Raw genomic sequence first — 24,407 nt, 5'->3', positions numbered from 1 at the left:
ATAGAGCGCATGAATTATTCCCCCATATTTTATTTCTACCCTCTTTTCTTTTTTCTCATTTATGCGAAAATGGGCATCCAAACCTTTCGGCAGCGGTCGGCAAATACCGCGACAGACATGAACACAGAGTGAGTGGTTGAGTCAGGAAGAAAAATCTGCAACAACTCTGTCTGAAGACAAAAAAGAACAGGCAAACCCCATTCTCGAGATCCATTAACACAGAGCACACCTGGGAATCTGAACCATTCGATTCACATCGGAGGAACAATACGATTGAGGCACACCATGAGAGCAGTGTCATAGCCAGTAACTAACGTAAATGCTATTTCCAAGGTAAAACTAGTTATATTATGCCTGGTACAAACAATCCGATTCTTTTCTGCTAAGGTTAGCGTACAGACACAAAAGGATCTCAAACTGCTTCATTTCCTCCTGGCCTCGATGGCCAACTGCAACCTCTTTTAAGGGAAACAGAGGAGGAGAAAGATAAAACCAAAAACACACAACATCCGGAGAATGCCAGGCGACGTGGATGTTAATTTGTGCATGACTGCCGACACGTCCAACCGTCACGCCAGCAAGAATACCTCAAAAGTCCAGCAATCAAAATGCGCTACTATCTTGCAAGAGGCAGCAAGCGATCACCAAAATGCTGGTAGAATCTTTACCTACCATTCCTTATCTTCCTCAACTCGCGCGCTATTGCCTTCTGCCTTTTGCTGTCCACCGTTCTTTTCAATTTATCAGCTGCACCAGACCCGACTTGATCCTTGTGATTATTTGCTTTACATGATATTTTCTCGGTGCTCCCAGCGGAGCTCTCGGCATTCCCCTTGCTCGACTCAGATATTTTTCTGCTGGGTTCCATGAAGGGGTTTCCTTTATTGGAAGTCCTTGCATGATCGGTTCCTTTATCAGAAACTGCTCCACAAGTTCCTGGAAGATCAGATCCCTTGGCAGAAACTCTCAGGTTATGTCGAGCATTCTCAAACCATTTACTAATCTGCAAAGGAAGCATCATGGTGGTACAATCACTCAGCATTCAGAAGAGAGATCGACAATGAAAGAAGAGAAGAAAATGGAGAGAGGGGCGAGACCCTTTTAGCAGTCACCCCTAGTTCTTCCGCAAGATTTTCTTTTGTTTCACGGCTAGGATATTGATTTTCTTTGAAGACTTCCTGAAGTTTCTGCAGACATATAAAAATAGCTCAAGTCTTTCATTTCTCAGGCAAGACATATGTAATAGTGCATAAAATTATTAAAAAAATCATTTTCACCAATAATCATTAGCAGCATGACACTTGAAACTTTTGAAAATTCATGATTACAGTTTGATGAGTCTTTCAGAATACTGAGGGCCCTACTCAAAGACTTGTAGTATCCAAGCGATGTGTTATCATTTGAGTGTAAATCTAGCTTCCAAACCAAGAAAACTAACACATCAAGTTCATCGGTAGAAAAGCACAACTATAAGACTAAATTCCATTTCATACAACAAAGTAAGAGACGTCTAAACAAAGGCATCAATCATTCTTCCCAAAAGGGGTGATGCATCCAACAATCAACCTAGCTTCAAGAATTAAGCAGCTCTTTTGCATCTTTTTTAAGTTGTCAAGAAACGCTAGTTGCACATGGACAATGGAACAAGATACTCGAGCGACAAGAACAAGCCTTAGATTCCCACTATATTGCATTTGACATGTGGAACTTCTCCCACAATAAAGCAATATACAGAACAATTTCTTTGTCCTGCAAGAACTTTTGAGACTCTCCCTTCTTGTTGTTCCTAAAACGTCTCCTAGAATCATCCTCTACCTCTCCAATATCACTAACTTGAGTTGACTCATTTTGTCCTGCAAGTACTTTTGAGACTCTCCTTTCGACATTTGTCATCCACCTTGTTTGGTTTTCCCTCACTTCATCCTATAAGTAACTACACCTTATAGGTAACATAAAAAAATATATACTAATTTATAATGAACTTAAAAACAAAAAGTTGTCGGTAGAATGTGAAGCTCCTGTAAGGCAAATTTTTCGCACATTTAATTAAAGCATCCATCTATTTTATATGGGCGCTGTCCGTACTAAGTAAAAACAGGTTGTTATATTCATAATAAGTAAAAGATTTATATGGGCTCTGTCCGTACCAAAAGCATTATATAGTGAGGCTGTATTTTTTTTGGCAGCACAAAATTCTTTTCTAGACGAAGCTGCAGATTATCTGAGAACTCCCAAAAACATGTAGCATGGTTGAGGCATTGCAAATATAAATATTCCATCCCCATGAAAGCTTTAGGACGACAGATGTTAATGGAAAACTATGTAACCAGATGTCCCTTTCAAATATAAATATTCCACCCCCACCTCACTAGACTCCCACCAATACAAGATCTGGGGAGAGTGGCAATCTTAAACCTGGTCGTAAAGGACCAACCTTATCAAAGCAACACCTCTATATTTGATTACAAATGGCTAGCAGCAACGGAAGACCACGAATAAAAATAATAATAATAAAATGAAAGACCATGAATGATAGCTGAAGGTGGGTAATGGTCTACGAGGATGGCAAGAGGCGAGCAAGGATGCAGTGGTGCCTGGGTGAGATATTAATTCTTATGAGAGGTGCTGCTGGCAGGATACTAAATGACTGGTCAAGCACCAAGGGCAAGGCTGGACAGCAGAAAGCATGACAAATACAATGACCATGGGTTGTGGAAGGGCTATGGAAGCAAATTGGCAATAAGGGGTAACTGAGATAATGACCTAAACAGTGGCCTTACTTTACAAAATAGTCTGCATGCAGGTTAGGTCCTGAGTAGAAATTATGTTAGGGAACTTAAGTTGCAACAGTATCTACATGCATGATCACAGGAAATCCAACACCTAAATCCAAGTAAATGTAGTTGGGGAAGGGATTACAGGAATCTTAATCATTAGCAACCAACATAGTCCAGAAGGGAACAATAGATGTGGCTATATATATTAGTGATTGTCCTTCAATATTCAGCATAGAAAATTCATAAAGTGATACCTGAGATGTCTCTTGACCAAAATATTTTCTTGCAGAGTAAGTAACAGTGATCCCATCCAAACCAAGCAATTGATCACCATCACACTGTTCAACCAGGTTCTCATGGCCTTTATCAGGAGTACTCTCACTCGTTGCTTTTGAAACTTGTGGCTGGTCTAAATTTGGCAAGTCTATTTCATTATCGTCCTCAACCTTGCCTTTGATGCCCAAACTTCTTCTATTATTGGCAGACTGAGCTTTTGCACCTGGCAATTTAGCATCTTCTCTTTTGTTATCATCTTTCTTAGCTTTCTTTGCTGCACTTTCCTCAGACCAATCTTCATCTTTGCTTGAAACAGGTGACTCTTTACCATAAGCCTCCTTCAACATTCAAGACATGAAAATCAGAAGCAGGTACAGATCATACACATAAAGAAGACTTGAACATCATATGTATATGCTCAATTTTATGAAAGCAGCTGAAAACAAGAAACAAAGAATACCATATGCATTTGTTGTGCTGAAAATAAAAGAAGAAAACAAAGATATATAGATAAATTCAGTGAGTCGACAAGAGATTGACATAGAAATATGAAGAAAATAAACAGAAAAGGAAGGTGTTCAGGTTTTTTAAGCAGTATACATTTAACCATCTTGAAACAGAATATAGGACACCACAGAAGTTCAAAACTGAGATAAGCTTTAGTAAAGACAGATCAAGAGAAGCATGAAAATGTAAGCCAGCATAGTTAGCCGCAAGAAGAATGTGCAATGCTCCACAAAGGAACACCATGAAGGCCATAGTAAAATAAGACCATGGCAAACCTTATATAACTTATATAAAACTTGTACTATAACTTGGCCTTCATTCTCTATTATGTTACCTGGAGTCTTGTACAATATCTGGATCATCAAAGACTAAAAGGAAGAATGCTTCAATATTTCTTTCATTCAGAGATAATTCGATAAAATTCCATGTGTTCTGATGACAAGGAAAAAGCAAACCACTGAAAAGATGCACAAACAGCAATTGCTCCTAAGATCCATATCTTAGGAGTCTGTCGGAATCATCTGTATCTAGCTGAGCGTTTTAATAGTAGAATAGATCAAACTAATTTCCACATTAACTGGAATGTGAAACTGAAGATATGAAAGTTGGCTGAGGAACAAGGATTGGAAAAACTTAATTTATACACTTAGTTTCCCTTAGGAGGAATTTGGCAAGAAAAAAAAATTCTACAAATCTAACCAACAGAAAAATCATGATGGTAAAAGTGCAGCAAGAAAGCTCACTTGAATTCTTCGTTTAGCTTTGCCGCTGTGGATGAATAATATTTTGACCTACTTGATATCTATAGAAATTAATTGTGCAACAGCAGATTATATAAGATAAAGAAGGAAAAACAAGAACCAGCACACATGAAAACAATTACTAGGAATAAATGATATTGAAGAATATTGCAAAAAAAAAAAAGCATTCTCAACAAATCTTGCATAAACCACTTGAATCCCATTATTTGACCATTTTTGTTACATCGAATAATAAAACCTTAAGCATATAATTAAGGAACCAAATTGCATCAGCTAGATGAGTCTGTGTTTATGTGGTACACATTCTGTAGGATCAAGCTTCTGGTACTAATATTCAAGTTGGACGTACAATTCAGGTAAGAATACTTACATCATATAACTTCTCATAATCTAAATGTTCCCGCTCCCTTTTCTTGGACACTGGAAAAGTGTTCACTTGACCAGGTTCTCCCTCCATTACAGGTGGAGGCTTCGCATTTATTGGGCTTTCATGCATTTCATCTCTCCCCTCACAAGAACCATCAAGCAGTTTGGGTTCGGATAAAGAGAATGATGATTCTTCATTGATATTGGTACTTTTACTAAGCTCAACACAGAATTCATCAGAGTCTGATGTGAAGTCTGATTCATTCGAGTCTGATCCTTCCTTCTGAACATCTTTATCTGGGTCTGGACGTTCAGGGTCATAATCATCATCCTCGGAATCATCAGAAGGAAGGCCAAGATCATTAAAGTTGTTGTGTCTGGGAGACCCTGGGGCCTCCTCAGACAATGAAATAGAATCTGATTCTTCAGAACTTGATCCTTCTTCCTGATCTTCAATGCCAACTTCTGGGGTATCAGGATTGTAATCATGATCTTCTGAATCATCTGAAGAATCATTGGAGTCATCAAATTGTTTATTCCCATTTGCGACGGCAGCTGCTTCAGGAAAAATTTTCTGAAGGAAAAAGCAGCAGACCCAAGTCAGAATATGCCAATTAGCATGAAGAACTTGGATAAGTTCATGAAGGGAAAGAACAATGTGAATAATCAATGGCCTTTACCTCCCATGTGTCCTCAATTGAGAGATCACTTCCTTGAAATTCATTAAGCAAGTCAAGGCAATCCACCTTGCAATCACATGCAGGGCACAACCATCCTTGGTCTCCAGGAGGAACTTGGTGAAAGCAAGAACAAGTTCAGTGATAATTAAAAATGCATGTAAAGAGCCAACATCAAATAAATTATAAACTAAAGCAGCTGTGACGTTTACTTTCATCAGTTGCCAGTGGCGGGTTCAAACACTTCTGGTGAAAACCTCTGTCACAATTGCCATCACACAGGATGATATCATTGTCAGCAGACAGGTCCTTTGAACCACATTTTGCACAAAATATCTGTCGTAAGATGGAGAGATAGTTCAGAAATCAGTAAGATCCAATAGTAGGATTTAGAAATATAAAAGAAGAAATAATGTGAAATGATAATCTCCCGTGAGTTGCACAGACAGCCTCACTGTCAATTTGTCCATCGTCATCAAACAGATTCTCCTCAAGCTTTCCCTCAGATAACAAGGAATCTAGATGCCGGAATGATTCACGTATCCTTAATTTGCAGCGTAGAATTTCTGATTTGGCTCTTTCAAGCTCCTTCTCAGGCCTGATCTTTTCCAAACTGCATATATAGATGCATTTATGCACATAAAAAACAATAAATGGATGCTACAGCTGATGTAAGAGTGATAGTATATAAAAAAGGCAGAATGATAGCAATCATAGCATAGATGCTTCAGACAAAGAAACTCTTCAAATTACCAAATACACGAGAGTTAATACAATTGCCAGTGAAATAAACTCTGCCAAAAACCACTAAAAAAAAGGAAATCAAAACTCAACCACTACATGATATACAACCACAACCACGATGAAAAATGTCCAAACTATTAGGGGCTAGCTATCCAGACATCATCCCACCATTGAGCTGCGTCGACAAGGATCCTTACTCGAACTAAAGTAGTCCAATCTCTTCTTACTGTTTCTACTTTCTATAAGTTTTCCTAAACCTTCCTAGTCAAACTAATCATGACTAACCAATGCATCTATAGTTCTCAGTGGAACATTCTTAAATGGTTTACTTCATTTTATTCTTTATGGGCCATACAATTTCTTGTTGGCAAACAAAAACATTACTTCCTCTATCTTTTATAGTGAACCTGCAAATCTGCCTGAACATAGTCATCTTGGTTACCATCATTTAGTGAACAAAAATTTATGCATTTCCTACAAGCATAAACAGATGAGAAGATACAGAAGAGAATATTTTAAAGTGAGATTATCAAAGAAACGAACCTTTGACCTTTCCATCCTTCATTTGAATATGCATCAATCAGGCTTTGTTCGTAGTTGATTCTCGTCAACAAGTATCTTACACGTTTTTTAATTAGTAAAAATTCATTATTCAGAGCACTCTCCCCTTTCCTCCTCTTTTTCCTTGTTTTTGTCATGGAGATGGCCGTGGAATTCGATGACCCTGCGGAAGTCTTATCTTTACCATTTGTCATCGATCGAAGAATCCTGACATCATCAAGTGAAGACCTCAGTGAATATCTTTTAGTATTCACTTTTTGAGATACTTCTTTCCTTTTCCTAACTGGTTTTTTTGAGTTATGTTTTGCACTTGGTGTACATCTGTCATTTTTCTTATGGTTGGCATTTGTCTTCCGTCCATCATCAGCATGTCCAAGAGCTGCAACCTTACACTCTCTAGAATGATTCACCTCGACATCAGATTTAGGATCTTTCTCCATATAAAACAATTATTGATTTCTATTCAAGTGTGACCAAACTTTCCTGCACACCAATCTCACCAGAAGCATGCTCCATGTGCAAGCAACACAAAGCTTCAATTCATCGAAGTACTAGAAGGCTTTACTGCTGAATGGACCCAAAAAAAATTGCCACAAGTTGTACTGGACCCTTTTCCATCAACTAATGAAATGAAAAATTACCTGCAAGTTTTATCAAGAAATAAATTCAGATATTCATACCAAATAGAATATGACACCTTGAACATGACTGAAATCTTAATAAGCAGAACCAAAGATTTGGTATCTATATATACTTGATCAAGAGCAGAGTAAATGAGCAAATGCACCCAGCTCTCAAGATGATTATAATTAGTAGCGGACATTTTGTTATAGTCACCCCAAGAACATAGACAAGAAACAGGGAAAAAAAACATTAAGGACTAAAAGCCATACTACTTCCTGATTGCCAGAATAAGATTTTAATGTATGGTGAATTCTATAGAAAATCGGTCATGCTGCAGGCTCAGATAAAATGATGCAGGATTATTAGGGTGAACCATACATTTCCACAGAGAAGCTAGTGTACCAAGAGGGTTACAATTTTCAATGTTAGAGATTATCGGCTCAAAAGTATCCCAAAAAATATAGCCATATTTTGTTAATGAACGGAAAACTTATCTTTGTCAATCAATGATGGATCCTATACCACAATCCTTTCTTAAACATATTTAGAAGATAAGGTCAGTTCAATAAAATTTTTTCCCATGTTGCTAGATATAGATACACATCGTTGACTTGCAACTTGTTCTGTGAATATTTATATTTTCCTTGGATGTATAGCTACCTTGATCAGTGCATAGATGCTCTTTTGGGTTGTACATATGCCATTCAAGTGAAAAAACAGACATCGAAGTGTTCAACTTCTTCAGCAGAAAAGATTTGAATTTCTGGGATTTTGGTACCAACAACAGAACAATAAGAAACGCGTAAATAAATACAGACATAGTTGCCTATGAAAGAACACAAGAACCATTCATAGGGAAAAGAAACCAGAATTATCAGAATCGTTCATCATAATGGTGCTGACAGAGGCATGGATTATCCAATATTAAATACAAGTTCAATTGCTTCCGGGAAAAGATTGTGTATGATACAGGATCAGTCACCTGTGCAGTTATTTTCCTTATTTGCTATCGAAGAAGTATTCGATACAATAATAGGTTATCTTTTATCATGCCAATGTTCCTCAACAATTTTATCTGAAATAAAAGAAGAAAAATATTGAGCCTGTCACCAAGGCATAGAAGAAAATAATAGTAAAAATATCTCCATCTTTGTCGTACTATGTGTATTCTGATCATTTGGCCTGTGAAATGATGGAATTTCTGCACGTGGTAGGCTACAATGAATAGCATAACAACAACATTTCCCCAGGTCATCAAGAGCTGGTACCAGTTCAGGGGCACATGTATGTACAATTTAAAGCAGAAGTTTTTCAATGACTTTTTTGTTGTGAAAGAAAAAGGAAAATCACGTCAATAAAAAGTTTCCAAATAGAGAAACGGGTATAGCACCCTAAACAGATGCAATACCAAGTCACATCCTGTCCACAAATATCAAGGTAAACTCATAGTAAACAAAAAATGACATTGTAGTTATTAAGACAAGAATAGAGAATCAAAAGTAAATTGACAAAAAGTTGGTTATGTGATGACCAGCCTTCGACAAGATTTAATGTATTACAATAAGTCCAGGCTAGGACCTTGTGTTTGTCTCCAGTAGTGGGAGAAATAACAGGAGCACAGACTCTTAAAAAATTAACTGTTGCATGGGTTGTAGAATTCATGGCTTACTAGGGTGGTGGTGCATCCGAGCCTCATTTAAAGGGTCACAGGTTTAATAATCCTTACATGGGAGATTTATGTGGTCATCATGAAGGAAAAAAACCTAAGAAATAGCATGTTAAACAAAAAATTAAATATAGTATTGCTGAGAAATATTAAATATAATATTGCTGAGAATTCCAGAGAAATTATTTACAGGCTACTACTACCATTTTCAAAAACATAATAGGCTAATATGAAAACTAGGTACATTGTAATTTAGTAAAAAAAGAGCCCTAGGACCGTAACTTTAGGTCCCTTTCAATAAAAGCAACAATTCCTTGAGATTTTGCTCTTTGCAACCTCAACTCAGACAGAAAGACATTTCAGAAAGCCTAATTTTTAGTTTTGGCACTCATATTGTGCCTATGCACTCGCTATTTCGTCCTGCCATCTTTGTCCTGCATCACAATTTCACACAAGTTGCTCAGCATACCTTACCAACCTCTAGTCATAGGATCTCTTGACCCTTTGAAGAGCACATATGTCACATTAAAGACTAAGAAACATGTGCGCTTCAAAGCTAAGATGGCATTTTAAATATATAATTAAAGATAAGGCTAAAGAATGAATTCACCCGAAAGTTGGGTAACGATTAACTAGGGCATGATTTGGAAATATAATTTTGCATTCAAAACCACCACTTGTATGATATTGTAAATCTAAGTAAGGACATATGCATCATATCTTTGCTACATTTCTCTTCCCACATGAGCAAAGGGCCAGTATGCTTCCTTATGTACAAAGGAAGTGCTTGATTGCCGTTACAAAAAGAACACAAGATTTTAGATACTAAGATGTTATAATTATAATAAATAAGAAAAGTAAACCAAGATCCGGAGAACACTCCAAGTGCCACTCAAGCTATAAATCCGTGGCTCCCTCTTACCTGCTGAAGCACTGCTTCCATTCTTATACTTAAGGAATAAAAGAGTATATCTAGCACACGAGGCTCCCGTCTATGAAGATCTGAGAAAGATCAATGTACGCATCCTTAACTTTTAAATATTAAATATATAAAGAGACTGTTTCCGTGAATCAAAGAAAAACAACCTTACCCTCAAGGAATGTGGGTACAAAATTTCCATAGGTCTACCTGTCACACGAGGTATGCCCAAGAAAATTATTCCATCAGCAAAAGGCTTTCTCCATTTGTAATGCGATTGTAAGTGCCAAAAGTACTCGTAACCGACTCACAAGACTAAATGCATATTTTTTTTGTTCCACAAAATCTTCTGCTACACGGCCCGATATCCTCTCACAACATTCTTCCTGAAGAAAATCCTACTTTTAGGGTTCCGCAAACCAAACAATCAAGCAGCTCGAGAGACCCCCACGAACCCATTCCATCCCGCATCTAACCCAACCGATCAAGACGACCACATCCCAAATGCAACAGCTCCTCCTTTCACTCGCTCGCTCGCCAACTCTCATCCCTCATCCAAGACTAAACAGGCTGGATCTCAAAGCACAACGGAACCATCGCATCCCGCTCCTAAACCCTTGGTTCTCCGCACTCTCCCTTTACTAGGGCACAAGATGAGACAAAGACCACAGCGAAAGCCGTCTTCTTTCTCTCGCATCCAGAACAAATCGGAAGGAAGTGAAACGCCCAAAAAGACAACAAAATAAGAAGATAGGTTTCAAAGAAAGCAAGAGCAGACACAGAAGAAGAAGAAGAAGAAGAGGAGAAGCGGCAAAGATTTGATCCTCGTTCTTACTTGGCTTGGTCGTGACGCCGCTTGCTGCGCTCGGCAGGTGTTTGTTCCTTTGCCGCCGTAGGATAGATCGAATCGACCGATAAGAGAGGAAGAAAAAGAGCCGCCGGGGCCGGGGGGGGAGGAGGGGGGTGGTGGGATTAAGGGACGGGGAGGGTGGGGAGGGAGGGTGCGTGGCGCGACTTATATGCTAGTATTGGGACGATCGAGCTCGAAGGGCAAAGAGCAAACACGACGGCGGTGGGCGGTGAAGCCAACAGAGGAAGCTTTAGAATCGGGCCCCCACCTAAATAGTGGATTCATGGGCCCCATTGGCCCAACACGTAAATGGCCTAAATGGGCCCATTCCATATCTTCAATTGCCAAAATTAATTTTATTATTAATAAAATTTTATTTCCATGTTAAGAATATAAGTAATTTAATATAAATTACACTCTAGTTGGATAATTCATATAGATATTTATCATGAAGAATCAAGTCATCATAAGTAATTTCGATCGAACCATATTTACTTTAAGTAAAAATTAGATAATCTTATCATTATTGGTAGATAATTTGGATTGAATTTATTGTAGTGGAAATTTTTTATTGTTTTACAGAACAAAAAAAAAAAAGATTTTGAGAGTGATAATGACAAACTCTGTTCGCATATAGATATCATTTATTATTTTATCTTTGATCATAGATTGTCTTTTGAATTATCCTTTTTCTTTTTGTGTGTATTTACTCTTTTATTCCTCTATCATAGAATCCTTATCGCTTATTCTTTTATCTCATGAGGGAAGTTCGTCCTGACCAACTTTACGAGGATAAGACATGCTTCTCTTACTAGTTTCATGGCCTGCAACTAAATGGAGATGAATTCTGATGGCAGATGGAAGGAGCACACAAAAAGAGATGTGAAACAGTCACAGGTTCTTCCTCCTGCTTTTGCTCACTCCAAGTGCTTTTAGGGGTTTTAGCATCTGTCTTATGAAGCTAGACTTGGAGGAACACAAGCAGAAAACCTAAGATCATCTACAGAGTCCTAATCTGAATCAAGCCTGCATATCTTTTGTGTGTGTGTGTGTGTGTGTGTTTGTCGAAGATATGTCCCCAAATCAGAGACCAAGATGTTGAATTATTGTCATGCCTTGACCAAGTCAATCTTGGTTGATCTTGAAACATAGTGGCTGTAGTGACAGGGCATGCAAGCAACAGTGCAGATGCAAGTAGGTGAGTAGGAAGCAGTTCGGTCATCAGAATCTTCTTGCACCTTTACACCTTGCTGATCCAAAAGCTTCACACTGTGATATCATCGGGTCTGAAGATTAACCTCTGGTTAGGTAGACTAATAGTCCTCAAGTTCGAAAGCTTCTTGCCCTCCTTTCTCTAAGATAAGACCACAAATGGTTTCAGCATCAGACATGGAGAGCAGTTGAAGTTTTACATGGAAAGCAGCATGCATAAAAACCCTAGGAAGATGGGGTGGGGGGGGGGGGGGGGGAGTAAAAAAGAGAAGAGAGAGAAAAGAGAGTCAGCTTTCCCTCTCTCTAGAGTTCAACATTTTAATGTTAGCATGTGCCATGAAACCTTTGATGAACATCATATGTCCACAGGCAATCTACATCCTCACAGAGAGTACATTGCACCACACCAATAAAATCATACTCTAATATTACAAGGGAAGAATTCTTTTCAGTGGATGGCAGCTAATGTGAGGTGATTAAGTAGGCAGAGAAAGAGAAGGGGTTAAATATTTGCAGACACAGTATGTACATTGAATGAATGCATGAGAGTAGTGTCTTCTAAAGTGAGGATAAGTGTGCATGGTTGGAGAGGTAGCAGATGAACCCAAGGAATATGTTTGTTTTAGCAAACCTAAAGCCCTTGTTTCAGTAGCCTAGAATGATGCTGCAGCCCAACCAAATCACCTCCATTGATTCCTCTGACCATGCAATGGCTAAGCTGGACTGTGGATTTCTGGAAGAAACCCCCCCCCATGTTTGGAAGTCTGATAGCCTGCAGTCTATGACTGACACAGACAACAACATACATACACTCAAGATAAACCATAGCTATATCGATCATTTATCTTCTCCTGCACCTACCCATATATATATATATATATATATATATATATATATATATATATATAGATATATATATAATCCATGAGTTTTGAGCAGAGGAAGACGGCAGAAATCTTGGTGATGGCATTCCAATAATGGGAAATGTTATGTCTCGTATATCCGAGTGTTGTACCGACACACGAGTTCTTCCCCGGCGGCCATGGATGAGCTCTGCGCGCGCGGACAGGGGAGGTCGGGCACCCTGGAGTCGACACGCGGCGTGATGAGGCAAACCCCCACGTCGTCTTCTCCCTGCATCTGCTTGACATGGAGGACAACGTCCGAGGGAGGGAGGGACGTCAGCCGGAACGGCAGATTCCTGTGGCGCCGGCAGGGCGTCGATATCGCGGGCCACGACGGGCGCCGTGCGTGACGCGGGCCGCGACAGGGATCCGACGTGGCCGGCGCGTACGTGTCGGGTAGACCGGACCCGCCTGTCCGCTCCGATCCCTCCCCCTGACGCCATCTGGGCCACCCTCTGCCCCCTCCTCCGCCCTACACGGCCCCGACCTCACCTACGTCTCCTTGAGCCCCTACGTGCATGGCTCTATCCCCGTTCCCATCTATAAAGACCCCTCGCCCTCCACTTTCCACACCCACACCGCCTTCACACTCGCCTCTTCGCCCTCGGATCTGGAGCTTGATCACGGTCGATGGGGATGATGCCGGCAACCTCGTCCAAGCTGGGCCCGGCGGCCTGCGAGAAGGACGCGGAGAAGCTGGAGTTCATAGATGAGATGACCACGAACGCGGACGAGGTGCAGGAGAAGGTGTTGGCGGAGATCCTGAGCCAGAACGCGGAGACCGAGTACGTGCAGAGGTACAATCTCGGCGGCGCGACAGACCGGGAGACGTTCAAGTCGAAGGTGCCGATGGTCACCTACGAGGACCTGCAGCCGGAGATCCATAGGATCGCCAACGGCGACCGCTCCGCCATACTCTCCGCCCACCCCATATCGGAGTTCCTGACCAGGTGGTCTTCGGTCGATCGCTTAGTGTATTATTTGTCGGCGAGTCGTTTGAGGCTAACGTAGGGCTGATCTGAGAGAAAGCGATTCATTTCTGGGATGTGGTTTGCAGTTCGGGAACGTCGGCCGGCGAGCGGAAGCTGATGCCCACCGTCCAAGAAGAGCTGGACCGGCGGCAGCTCCTCTACAGTCTTCTCATGCCTGTTATGAACTTGTGAGCTGCTCTCTCTCTCTCTCTCTCCACTGCATGATCTACATGTTCTTTATAGTATCATAATAGAGACAAAGAAACGTTTTATCTTTTAGGAGAATCTGATCCATCATAATGGATTAAACCTAAAGTGTTCCTATTTAAAATGTAAAAGATCTATCATTATTGAGTAGTGAATTAATACTAACCTGAAGTTGGATTTTTTTTTACATAATTAGATACTAATTTATAACTCTTTAAATCTTAGTGGGATCATTTGCATGATAACATAGAGAACGTATCGTAAATTAGTGAGAGAAGAATAGTCTGTTCAGTCATTAACATAGAAAACATAACGTAATAATAAAGGTAAATTCTGATAGCTAATGATAATGGCATGTGTTTGCTTTGGGTTTAGTGTTAACGACGACGATGATCACCATCACCATCACCATCTTCTTCTTCTTCTTCTTCTGAAATGATAAGGTACGTGCCCGGGCTGGACAAGGGCAAGGGGCTCTACTTCCTGTTCGTTAAGTCGGAGAGCAAGACGCCCGGCGGCCTGCCCGCCCGCCCCGTGCTCACCAGTTACTACAAGAGCCACCACTTCCGCGCCCGCCCCTTCGACCCCTACAACGTCTACACCAGCCCCACCGCCGCCATCCTCTGCGCCGACGCCTTCCAGAGCATGTACTCCCAGATGCTCTGCGGCCTCCTCGACCGCCTGGCCGTCCTCCGCGTCGGCGCCGTCTTCGCCTCCGGCCTCCTCCGTGCCATCCGTTTCTTGCAGCTCCACTGGCAGGAGCTCGCCCACGACATCGCCGCCGGCGCCCTTAGCTCGAAGGTCACCGACCCCGCGGTCCGTGACGCCGTGGCTGAGGTCCTCAAGCCCGATCCCGGCCTCGCGGAGTTCATCGTGTCGGAGTGCGCCGCCGGGGACTGGGCGGGTATCATCACCAGGATCTGGCCCAACACCATGTACCTCGACGTGATCGTGACGGGCGCCATGGCGCAGTACATTCCCACCCTCGAGTACTACAGCGGCGGCCTGCCGATGACGTGCACCATGTACGCCTCCTCCGAGTGCTACTTCGGCCTCAACCTCCGCCCCATGTGCAAGCCCAGCGAGGTCTCCTACACCATCATGCCCAACATGGCCTACTTCGAGTTCCTCCCCCTCGACGCGGCGGCGGCCGGATCGCCACCGCAGCTCGTGGACCTGGCCGACGTGGAGGTGGGGAAGGAGTACGAGCTGGTGATCACCACCTACGCGGGGCTGTACCGCTACCGCGTGGGCGACATCCTCCACGTCACCGGCTTCCACAACGCGGCCCCGCAGTTCCGGTTCGTGCGGCGGAAGAACGTGCTGCTGAGCATCGAGTCGGACAAGACGGACGAGGCGGAGCTGCAGAAGGCGGTGGAGCGGGCGTCGGAGCTGCTGAAGCCGTGGGGGGCGAGCGTGGCGGAGTACACGAGCCAGGCGGACACGACGGCCATCCCGGGGCACTACGTCATCTACTGGGAGCCTCTTGTGAGGGAAGGGGAGGGGGGGAGGTGGCCGGAGAAGGAGGCGCTGGAGGCGTGCTGCCTGGAGATGGAGGAGGCCATGAACACAGTGTATCGGCAGAGCCGGGTGGCGGACGGCTCCATCGGGCCGCTGGAGATACGAGTGGTGCGGAACGGCACCTTCGAGGAGCTCATGGACTACGCCATCGCGAGGGGCGCGTCCATCAACCAATACAAGGTGCCCCGCTGCGTCACCTTTCCACCCATCATCGAGCTCCTCGACTCCAGGGTGGTGGAGGCACACTTCAGCCCTGCCTGCCCCAAGTGGACCCCTCACCCCGACTAGCTGCCTACCACTCACTGCTTCGATCTGCTCAGCGACAGCATTAATTATATATGTATGTATATGTATATATATATATATATATATATATATATATATATATATAAGGTTGGAACCACCGCCACCGCCACCGCCACCACCGCCCACCCGTGGCTTTAGTTTCGAGTATATGATAAAAGGCATGTGTGCTTAGTATGCTCTCGTCGTTTGCTTTCTTTGGATATGCAATGTGGTGGAGTCATGATGCGTTTAAGGGCAGCAGCGCCCAACAGTACAAGCCTCAGGGGTTCAATGCATGCTACTGTTCCCTACAATTAATTACTCGTCCAAGCTGTTGGGACCGAGAGACGACGGACGGCACGGTAAAACCTTGGGAGGTTAGATCGATCGGAGTCGATCGACTCGACTCTTCGGAGATGCACTGTGATCGACGCATGTCTTGCAATGATCATCACAGCAAGAATGCAATCGTCGATCACCAACTTTGCAGGTACGGAGAGAACTCACCCAAGGAAGCACGCCGACATGCATGAGACAGCCTCGAGCTTTTCGGTAAGTCTGGAGAACCTTCACAGGACAGCAAATCGAACGCTTATCGGGCACTCCGATCGTCAGGTAGGGGGTTTGAACTCCGGAGGAATCTGACAGAGGCCTGCACAGATACAGAGCATCCGAGTGAGAAACACAAAGAAAATGACTTGGTGTTTGGGGTGCACTCGTAAAACATGTCGCATGATGTTAATTCCTACTGTTCCCAGTTTACTCTGACGAAGAACATATGACAAGGACTTCAAGCAATAAAGACAGGATTCAAAGTACCTATCATCACCTCTTTGTCCCTCCTGGAAATTAAATGAAAGACAAACAGTAATTTGGTCATTAACTGAGCAACAATTTACAACCACATCGACTAACTACTAAGCTGAGTTTGTAGCAGTAACTTCTGTGGGACAGTTGTTCTTAGAGTTGCCATATGACCATACTCTTCCAAAGTGCCGACACATTTTGCAGAGGTTGGAGGAGCTTGACTGGGTTGTTATCGATGTCGGTCGTCGAATTCTCACCCTTACAGAATCAGGGCTCCACTTGGCTCATCGAACAGCCTTCTCCGGTCAACTAAGTAAACGATCAGTCTGAAGCCCTCAAACGATGATGTCTCCATCTTGTGAAATCGTTTGTTGTGCCTTGGCAGAATCCTCGAGAAGTTGCACAAGATCTAGGCGGTACTCGAGGCCTCTAAGATAGTGGCCCAACAGCATGCACCTTACACCAACACGAAAGTAAGATTCAAATTCACTACTTAAAAAGCATGAATTGAGATCACAATCAAGTCTAAATGTGCAATTTGTACCAGAAAAGAAGGCGTGCAAGATAATCCCGTGGGACAGATATGAGAGGCTGAAACTGAATCGAGGTGTTCTCGATCAGTCCTGCACAGTCATCCATCCCGACATTTAAGGTTCCACCTGTCACATTATTAGAGTGAGGAGGGGGCTTTGAGTGCATCTTTGGAGACAAAGTTGCAAGGAGGCCATGTACAACAGAATGAATAGTTTCTTCCACCCCCGGGAAGGTTGGCTCTGAAAGTTCAGCAACCTACAGAAAAACCAGTTGAAATATACCACATTAACCAAATAACTTGTGACCTACTAAATTTGTTTGTCCGTGACAAGTAAATTGCAGTAAAAAAGCAATAGAACAAGAGCACCGAAAGAAAAGATCACAAAACTTTTGAACTGTTTGCATCATTTATTTGTGCAAGATGATTTGTAGGTGCAACTATTGGAAACACAATTTGGCTTAGCAGTAGACTACAATCTGCACTGTTAAATCAGACAGCAGATAGGACTACATTAAATGCCAGCCATATACAGCAAATAACATTATTGTTCCTTGGTGGCGAGAGAACTGAAGGAAGTTTACTAGCAAAATATCATTTGATCAAGCTGCAAAATATTATAGGTAATACAACCTACCTTCTCTGGTTGCAATGATCTTAGATAATCCAACAGATCATTTTTTTCTTCTCCTACAAACTGTTGCATCTGCAAAGCAGAACTTTTCCTTTTGATGTCGTTCAGTTCCTGCCCATTTAAATGATATATGAGATATATAGTAAAAGTAAAACAAAGTGGAATTCCTTACAGATCATCAATAAAGGAAGAAAAACATACATTTGGGATATCAAACCATGAATCTGTCAATGACAATATAGGTACAGAATGACCTGAATAGTAAAACCAACTAAAGGAAAAAAAAAAAATCAAGAAAAAAAGTCACATTATATTTGAGGTACTTGGTCCTCAGAGAAATTATCACTTTCACCAACAACGACCTTCCAAATTGTTGCTAATTTTAATCATTAATAAAAAGAGGAATTTGAAGCTATAATAGAAATTTCAGGCTCTAGAGTGCAATCTATGAAACAAGAATCTTAGCTTATATGAATGATAGTTGACAGGTGAGAAATGGAAAAATATGCTCATAAATACTTTAGAAAGTCTAAAAGCCAAGTTCATCTTCAACATGCTGAACACGAGGTGACAAACGCTCAACTTTGAAGCTATATTAATAAACACGATACATATGGTCAATCACTTTGTTACATGTATTATACCCCTCAGAGAGATCTAGGGTGCGTGTGCTCAGCAATAACAGCATTAATTGGATACAAGAATCTGTTAAGAGTAAGAAGGTGCACGTATGAACATGGAATCAGCAATACAGTTAATTGCAGTTGTTCAGCCGTGAAGCTGAATGACTGACACTTTCTCTATTGATAGATGAAAGGAACTCAATAACTTGCATAAAAGAAGCTTTCTCACTGTTAAATCTCTGGGATTTCAGCAGTGGTTCAAACATAATACAGCAAAAAGGCAGTCTTGTTTGCAAACAACAGATAATACCTTTTCCACAGAATTCAAACGAGATTGCAGGTTCTGAATATATTCTTTTGCTTCAGGTGTCATCTCTCCACCACATCCAACATCCTCATGCAATGGATTATCCTTGTGCATATCATTGTTACCTACAATATCTTCCCCAAAAGAATTTGACATTGTGGAAAAATTATCGATCAAAATCTCATGACTAACATTTTCTAAAGATGTTTCTCCTTTTTCAGTATGTTCTTCAGAAATATCTAAGTTCTTTTCAAGGCATAGTCTATATTCAGCATTGTGCAATGTGTACCTGCAAAACAGATAATAGCACAGACCTATAACACTTCCAATTATGTAGTGACAGAAATGTACAGCAGTCATCATGAGACAGACAAAGAAACCAAGTCAAATAGTTGACAGATAACCAGAATTATGATAGTCTGTATCCTTGAAAAAGGAGTTAAAAAAATGAATGACTGCTGGTCAAATTTCTATTGGCAAATAGGTCCTTGTAAACCATAATCAGCGAAAAAAATACAATCCCATAACTTGGGTTACACAAGCAATCAAAAGAATCTGGACTTAGACTTTAACAAGAAGAAGGTGAAGTTCATTTCCCTACCAGCAATAACCTTAAGGGGTTTACTAATTGCAATTGCAAAGTGAATCAATAGACAAGTTAGATGTCCAATAAAATTTTGAGAATTAAGTAAGCATCAGCATTGGTTCTCATCCAAGGATATTGCTCAAACACAAAGTGAATCAATGTTACATAGATCAGAACATACATCAGGTTGATTTATGTATAAGAATACGACTTGCCCTGCCAACAAATGCAAAAAAAAATGGACATTTGGATACCACAAGATTAAAGAAAAAAAATTGCAAAACTTGAACATTGTTACATAAACCGAGCTTATGACCTTGAAGCATACTCCGACAATGGTTAGTTGTTATTGGCTGTTTTTGTAGCATAGTTATGACTATCTACATAAAGAAATGGATGTTTTACTTAAGAGTGATTAAAGGGGCCCCTATATATCAGTAACAACTTTCATTTGTTTTCACTACAGTCAGCAACAACAACAAAAAGCTTCAAATTTATAAAACAAAGGTAAGCCTCTCTTTATATTACTACAAGATGGCTATGGTAAATCCAATATACAAAGAAATTGATAGGGTCCAGAAAGGTCATCATACACAGCTGAGGCTATTTCTCTAATCCAGGCCTTAGTCACCCAGGTACAGGAGATACCTTGTACAGAAATGGGCTATAATTTCTTGTGGCTGCTGGGATTCAAGCCCAGGTCTCTACAGCCACAAACTACATCCACTTACTTCCACAGCATGTCAGTTAAGATACACATGCTTTTTTTGAAGATTGAACAAGACACACAACTTTCAAAAGTTTCTAGTGTTTCTGAATTAAATTAGCAGCTGCACACAAAGGACCTCTCATTAAACCAGAAAAAGAGTTCTCGTCAGACTCCAAATGGTCACCAAAGAGGCCTGCAAATTTTTATCTTATAAACAAGGTCAATTAAAAATAGATAATGGAAAAACATGCACCATTCAGTACTCTCCTTCACTTCCCAAAAATAGCATCATGTTGTTGGTCCAAACTACTGCCTCCAGTCCCCTTCTTCTTATGATAAAACACACTAACCGGGTAGTAAACACACAGACCGATCGAATGGCTAAGTCTGCATATGCATAGATGAGGTCTAGTTGAGTTTAGAGTTGTTCTACAAGTCCGAACATAGAAAAACAAGTGGCCACTGGGATTCCTTTTAACCTTGTGAAACTGATCCTTAAAAAGAGGAAACAACGTAGGCCAACTTGCAAGGACCAATAGAACAACTCACAAGCTGCCTTTTCTTTCTTATAAGGGCAATAACTAGATTAGAATTCATTTAGCAAGCAGCATGCACTAAAATTCAGAAAAAACTCTATGGTTACCTACATTTTTTTCCCTTTTTGTGGTCTAAAGGTTCCTAGGTTAGGGAAGTGTTACAGTCTGGTCCAGCTCAACTACATAAAGGGTGATCAAGCAGCAATACAGATCAATGTATGATCGATTCAAATCTAAATGAAATGGTCTCCTAATGACCAGCAGGCCCATGGTTACCCTCTTTTCCTTTTTACACTTATTCCCGTTCTGTGTCCAGCTGTTCTACTAAACCACTGATTTACTCCATTCTTAACAATTTGTCAAGCCTTTTGTGTGATGAATCTTGATACTACAATGCACCAACAAAATCTAAAATCAGATGAGACTGTCTACATTCCTTCATGAGGCATCGATATGCCAAACTCTCTTCTATCTTTAACATTATAACAATTGGTTCAGAGGCTTTGCAACTGAGATTATTGATCATTTCTAGATAAATAAGAAAGACCCTTTCTATATAGATCTAAGAGTTGAAAAATTCAATAGAAAACAAAAAAATAACAAAAAATGGAGGCCAAATAAGAATTTCTCCTGTGAAACACCAAGTTAAGCCAGGACAACACCAAGTTAAGCCACAGCAATACCAAGCTAAGCCACTTACAATAACCAAAAGCAACAATTAAAAAAATGTTGGATTAGACTATACCGACCGGTATTTACACCTGCATCGGCACCATACCGAGATTTTAAACCATGAGATCCTTCCAAAATTTGCAACCCAATTCTGTGATGCTTGGTTTGCCTCTCTCAAAATATGCCGAATAGTATAGTTAACAAGATTTGAAAATTTTATTTAGGTGTCTGTGACCTGACTACTACAACAATAGATCAGTCAGCTTTTGTCCTTCATACCACCTTGTTTTCTAAATGACTGGATCATTCTTCACTTTTGCTAGAGATCCTCTAGTAGAGGAATATGCAGATTTTCAGTGGGACAATGACAAGAATTTCATAAACATATCTAAAAATTGTTTAAATAAAATGCAAAACACATCTTTATTGCATAAGCATACCCTGTTTTCATAGAAGAAACGAATAATTTGAAGAGTGATTCCCAGAGGGCTTCCACTTGGACATGAAACTGGTTGGATGGAAGAAGACCCAGCATGCCTGAAATTGTTCTTTTCATCGCATCCACTGTGTTAGCAGGTACATCCTTTTGGATGAGGCTCATATCCAAGGGCTCTATCTCTTGTATCAAGTTTAAGAGCATGGACTTCTGAAAGATAATGTCAATGTAGCTTTTGAGGAGATTAAATGAACATTTTTGAAAAGAATCAAAATCTGTTGGTGTTGCAAGTTAAGAGGACGAGTTCTCAACAATTAAAGAAAAAAAAATGACTGAGTATATTTTTTGTAGAGTTATGCAAGATTCTATTATCATGTCAATGCATTGCATTCATTCGATCTTATTCAATTTCACAAGATGATGATCTTCTTAGACTTCTGGACCCTTTACTTTCTGTAGCAATTATTTCAGCTTAACCTCATCTCATTTTATTGGGTTGATTTCTATCTCCATCTAAATGCCAGACAATATTATAGTGCACTAAAAACGTACAGTTCGACATCAATAATGAAGGCAAATGTTTGAAAGAAGTAACACTTAGGTTAGTTAATGGCATAGTTTGATGGTTTTAGGTCATTGTATCATTATGACCCCCAAGTCATATCTGAATAGACACCTTACCAACAGTATGTCTGAACATTCTTTTCATCCAAAAATATGAAGATTACAGTCTGGTGAAAACACTCAAATTTTCATCCAAAATTTACAGACGATGCTATGCTTCTTTCAATAATATACAAGGACAACTATGTCCAGTATGTATGTTTGTACACAGCTGAAAGTTGAAAATGTTTTCTAGAATATATTTAACAAAATTACAAGGGATGGATTAAAAAAAGAGTAGGAATCTGTGAAGTGGAATTTCACATTAAAAGGGCATTTAGAACGTGTCTATAACTTTACAGAAAATAAGAAATAAAAATTGAGGAGAATATTATGCTGAAAATAACATTTTTATGTGAATATCACAAAGTTAAGCAAGGTATGAAGAATTCACCATTAGCTGTAAGATGCAACAACTTTACAAGGAAATCTCTCAATAAAGGACAGGGTTTACTAGAAGAACATCAGAACACACAGGTCTGAAAATTAGTTGAATATACTCTGCATGCATCATGATAGAACAAGCATACACCAGGTTAAGCACCGAGATAAAAGATGGAAAGCCATTGTCCTAAATTTCTAAGGCCACCCAGTGTACAGATAATTATTTGGCATGATAAAGAGATTGCTGATAATTACTCAATTTTTAACATGTAATATCAGATAGAACCCAAAAGGAGTATGATCTTGCATATTGAAGAACTCAACAGGGAATCCTATGATTGAAATGATTATGGAAGTGTCGCACTTCTTAGGAATGTGAAGGATGACAAAAAATACCAGAGCAACACAAAAATCTGAACTTTGGAATATCAAATCTTGATATGAAAATGATGCTATTATAAGATTTGAGTAATTTTTCCATGCGTTTTTTTTTAAATCCAATAGCTTATCACACATCAGCAAAAAAGTATCCTGGAAAAGGTAAAGATGTTAATCACTTGAATTGTTTTAGGTTGGTATATACAATAAGCCTCCAAAAGACAAAGGAGTCCACAGTTTGGGGCAAAGTTTCCGTGTTCTTACCTTCGGCTTGATAAAATTTCTAACAGAGCCGTATACCGCTCTCTGTCTCAGCACAAATGATTTCACAGAGCTAAAAGTTATAAGCAATTAGATCTATTTCCCATGATGTAGAACAAATTGGCAGATTCAATCAATGAAGGAACAACCTTAAAAAAATTTTGTTCTTTTCTAAACATGGGGAGAATCAGACGAGATATTTGGTTACCGATGGAAGCCAGTTTTCCCATCAGTCAACACTCAAACCCAATTCATACGTTGTTGCCACCTATCTGGCTATCCACTGCTAATTCCGATCAGACAATCCGAGATCGAAGAGACGCCCAAACCTATCTCTCGCAGGGACCCAATTCCGGGCCATCGAATCCACAAGAATCGTGCAGAAATCACGGACAATCGTTGTGCAAAGGAACCCACAAGTTCCGATTTCAAGGAAGAAAGCAATTAAAAGGGAGGAAGAAAGAAGGTAAAGAACCAACCTTGGATGACTGCTTCTTGAACCCGACCTTGGAGTCGAATTCATCGAAAGGAGCAGCGGAGCATGCGACGATGGCGAGCAGCCCGGGTCTCGAGGGCCCAAAGGTAGCGATCTGAAAGGGAACGTGGAGCCGCCGCCGCTGGATGGATATCGGCGGCGGCGGTGGGCGTGGCCGCGAGAAGAAGGAAGCCCGAGGTAGCAACGCGGCAACGGTCGGCATGCGCTTTCCCGGCCCGCTCTCCTTTCTCTCCCGCTCCCGCTCCCTCTCTCGCGGCGGCTATCTCCCTCGACCGTCTGTCGTCCACGCGTGCGTCAGCGGGTAAGTGGGCGAGTCCAACTCGGACAGCTGTATCGACCACGCGGCGACGCCACGAGAATCCTGTGATCACGTGGTTGGTGAGTCATGACTCGTTCACCAGTCTCATCCTCCGTCCCGGCCGAGCGACGTACGCATCGATCCTTACGACGACGCTGTTCTGCCATGATTGATTTGAACACAAATACTATTCTTACCATCGTTCCAACGTTGCCGATTTTTCATGATTGATGGAGAATAACATTATTATTCCTAC

At 41.0% G+C, this 24,407-nt stretch overlaps 3 protein-coding genes across 3 annotated transcripts; 1 reads left to right on the top strand and 2 right to left on the bottom strand.

Moving 5' to 3' along the window:
* Positions 1 to 300: 300 nt before the first annotated feature.
* On the bottom strand, positions 301 to 10,867 carry LOC103983612 (homeobox protein HOX1A). Its single transcript, XM_009400856.3, has 9 exons — positions 10,714 to 10,867; positions 6,652 to 7,310; positions 5,812 to 5,977; positions 5,577 to 5,700; positions 5,368 to 5,480; positions 4,692 to 5,261; positions 3,032 to 3,391; positions 1,098 to 1,187; positions 301 to 1,003 (listed from the first exon to the last, which is right to left on the bottom strand). The coding sequence occupies exons 2-9, from the start codon at positions 7,107 to 7,109 to the stop codon at positions 665 to 667; spliced, it is 2,220 nt and encodes a 739-aa protein (XP_009399131.2). The 5' UTR covers positions 7,110 to 7,310; positions 10,714 to 10,867; the 3' UTR covers positions 301 to 664.
* A 2,580-nt stretch (positions 10,868 to 13,447) lies between these two features.
* On the top strand, positions 13,448 to 15,852 carry LOC103983754 (probable indole-3-acetic acid-amido synthetase GH3.1). Its single transcript, XM_009401026.3, has 3 exons — positions 13,448 to 13,795; positions 13,903 to 14,004; positions 14,467 to 15,852. Exons 1-3 carry the CDS (start codon positions 13,476 to 13,478, stop codon positions 15,830 to 15,832), a joined length of 1,788 nt encoding a protein of 595 aa, XP_009399301.2. The 5' UTR covers positions 13,448 to 13,475; the 3' UTR covers positions 15,833 to 15,852.
* Positions 15,853 to 16,540: 688 nt separating this feature from the next.
* LOC135612002 (uncharacterized) lies at positions 16,541 to 24,142 on the bottom strand. Its single transcript, XM_065107701.1, has 6 exons — positions 23,837 to 24,142; positions 21,676 to 21,881; positions 18,736 to 19,021; positions 17,806 to 17,913; positions 17,181 to 17,425; positions 16,541 to 17,092 (listed from the first exon to the last, which is right to left on the bottom strand). Exons 1-6 carry the CDS (start codon positions 24,053 to 24,055, stop codon positions 16,972 to 16,974), a joined length of 1,185 nt encoding a protein of 394 aa, XP_064963773.1. The 5' UTR covers positions 24,056 to 24,142; the 3' UTR covers positions 16,541 to 16,971.
* Positions 24,143 to 24,407: the final 265 nt, after the last annotated feature.

This window comes from Musa acuminata, chromosome BXJ2-5 (assembly GCF_036884655.1).
Source record: "Musa acuminata AAA Group cultivar baxijiao chromosome BXJ2-5, Cavendish_Baxijiao_AAA, whole genome shotgun sequence".
NCBI lineage: Eukaryota > Viridiplantae > Streptophyta > Magnoliopsida > Zingiberales > Musaceae > Musa > Musa acuminata.
Note: the sequence above shows the minus strand (reverse complement) of the source record. Positions and strands in the feature narration are given on the sequence as shown.

What these genes read in the sequence shown, in the direction of transcription:
- LOC103983612 (XM_009400856.3), bottom strand. Translation starts at nt 7,109, where the DNA reads ATGGAGAAAGATCCTAAATCTGATGTCGAGGTGAATCATTCTAGAGAG. An exon ending in GAAGGATGGAAAGGTCAAAG is followed by an intron (nt 5,978 to 6,651) that starts GTTCGTTTCTTT and finishes CTATATATGCAG; the next exon opens with TTTGGAAAAGATCAGGCCTG. An exon ending in TAGGGGTGACTGCTAAAAGG is followed by an intron (nt 1,004 to 1,097) that starts GTCTCGCCCCTC and finishes CTTCCTTTGCAG; the next exon opens with ATTAGTAAATGGTTTGAGAA.
- LOC103983754 (XM_009401026.3), top strand. Translation starts at nt 13,476, where the DNA reads ATGGGGATGATGCCGGCAACCTCGTCCAAGCTGGGCCCGGCGGCCTGC. An exon ending in ATATCGGAGTTCCTGACCAG is followed by an intron (nt 13,796 to 13,902) that starts GTGGTCTTCGGT and finishes TGTGGTTTGCAG; the next exon opens with TTCGGGAACGTCGGCCGGCG. An exon ending in CTCATGCCTGTTATGAACTT is followed by an intron (nt 14,005 to 14,466) that starts GTGAGCTGCTCT and finishes TGAAATGATAAG; the next exon opens with GTACGTGCCCGGGCTGGACA.
- LOC135612002 (XM_065107701.1), bottom strand. Translation starts at nt 24,055, where the DNA reads ATGCCGACCGTTGCCGCGTTGCTACCTCGGGCTTCCTTCTTCTCGCGG. An exon ending in GTTTCTTCTATGAAAACAGG is followed by an intron (nt 19,022 to 21,675) that starts GTATGCTTATGC and finishes TCTGTTTTGCAG; the next exon opens with GTACACATTGCACAATGCTG. An exon ending in GATCATTGCAACCAGAGAAG is followed by an intron (nt 17,426 to 17,805) that starts GTAGGTTGTATT and finishes GTTTTTCTGTAG; the next exon opens with GTTGCTGAACTTTCAGAGCC.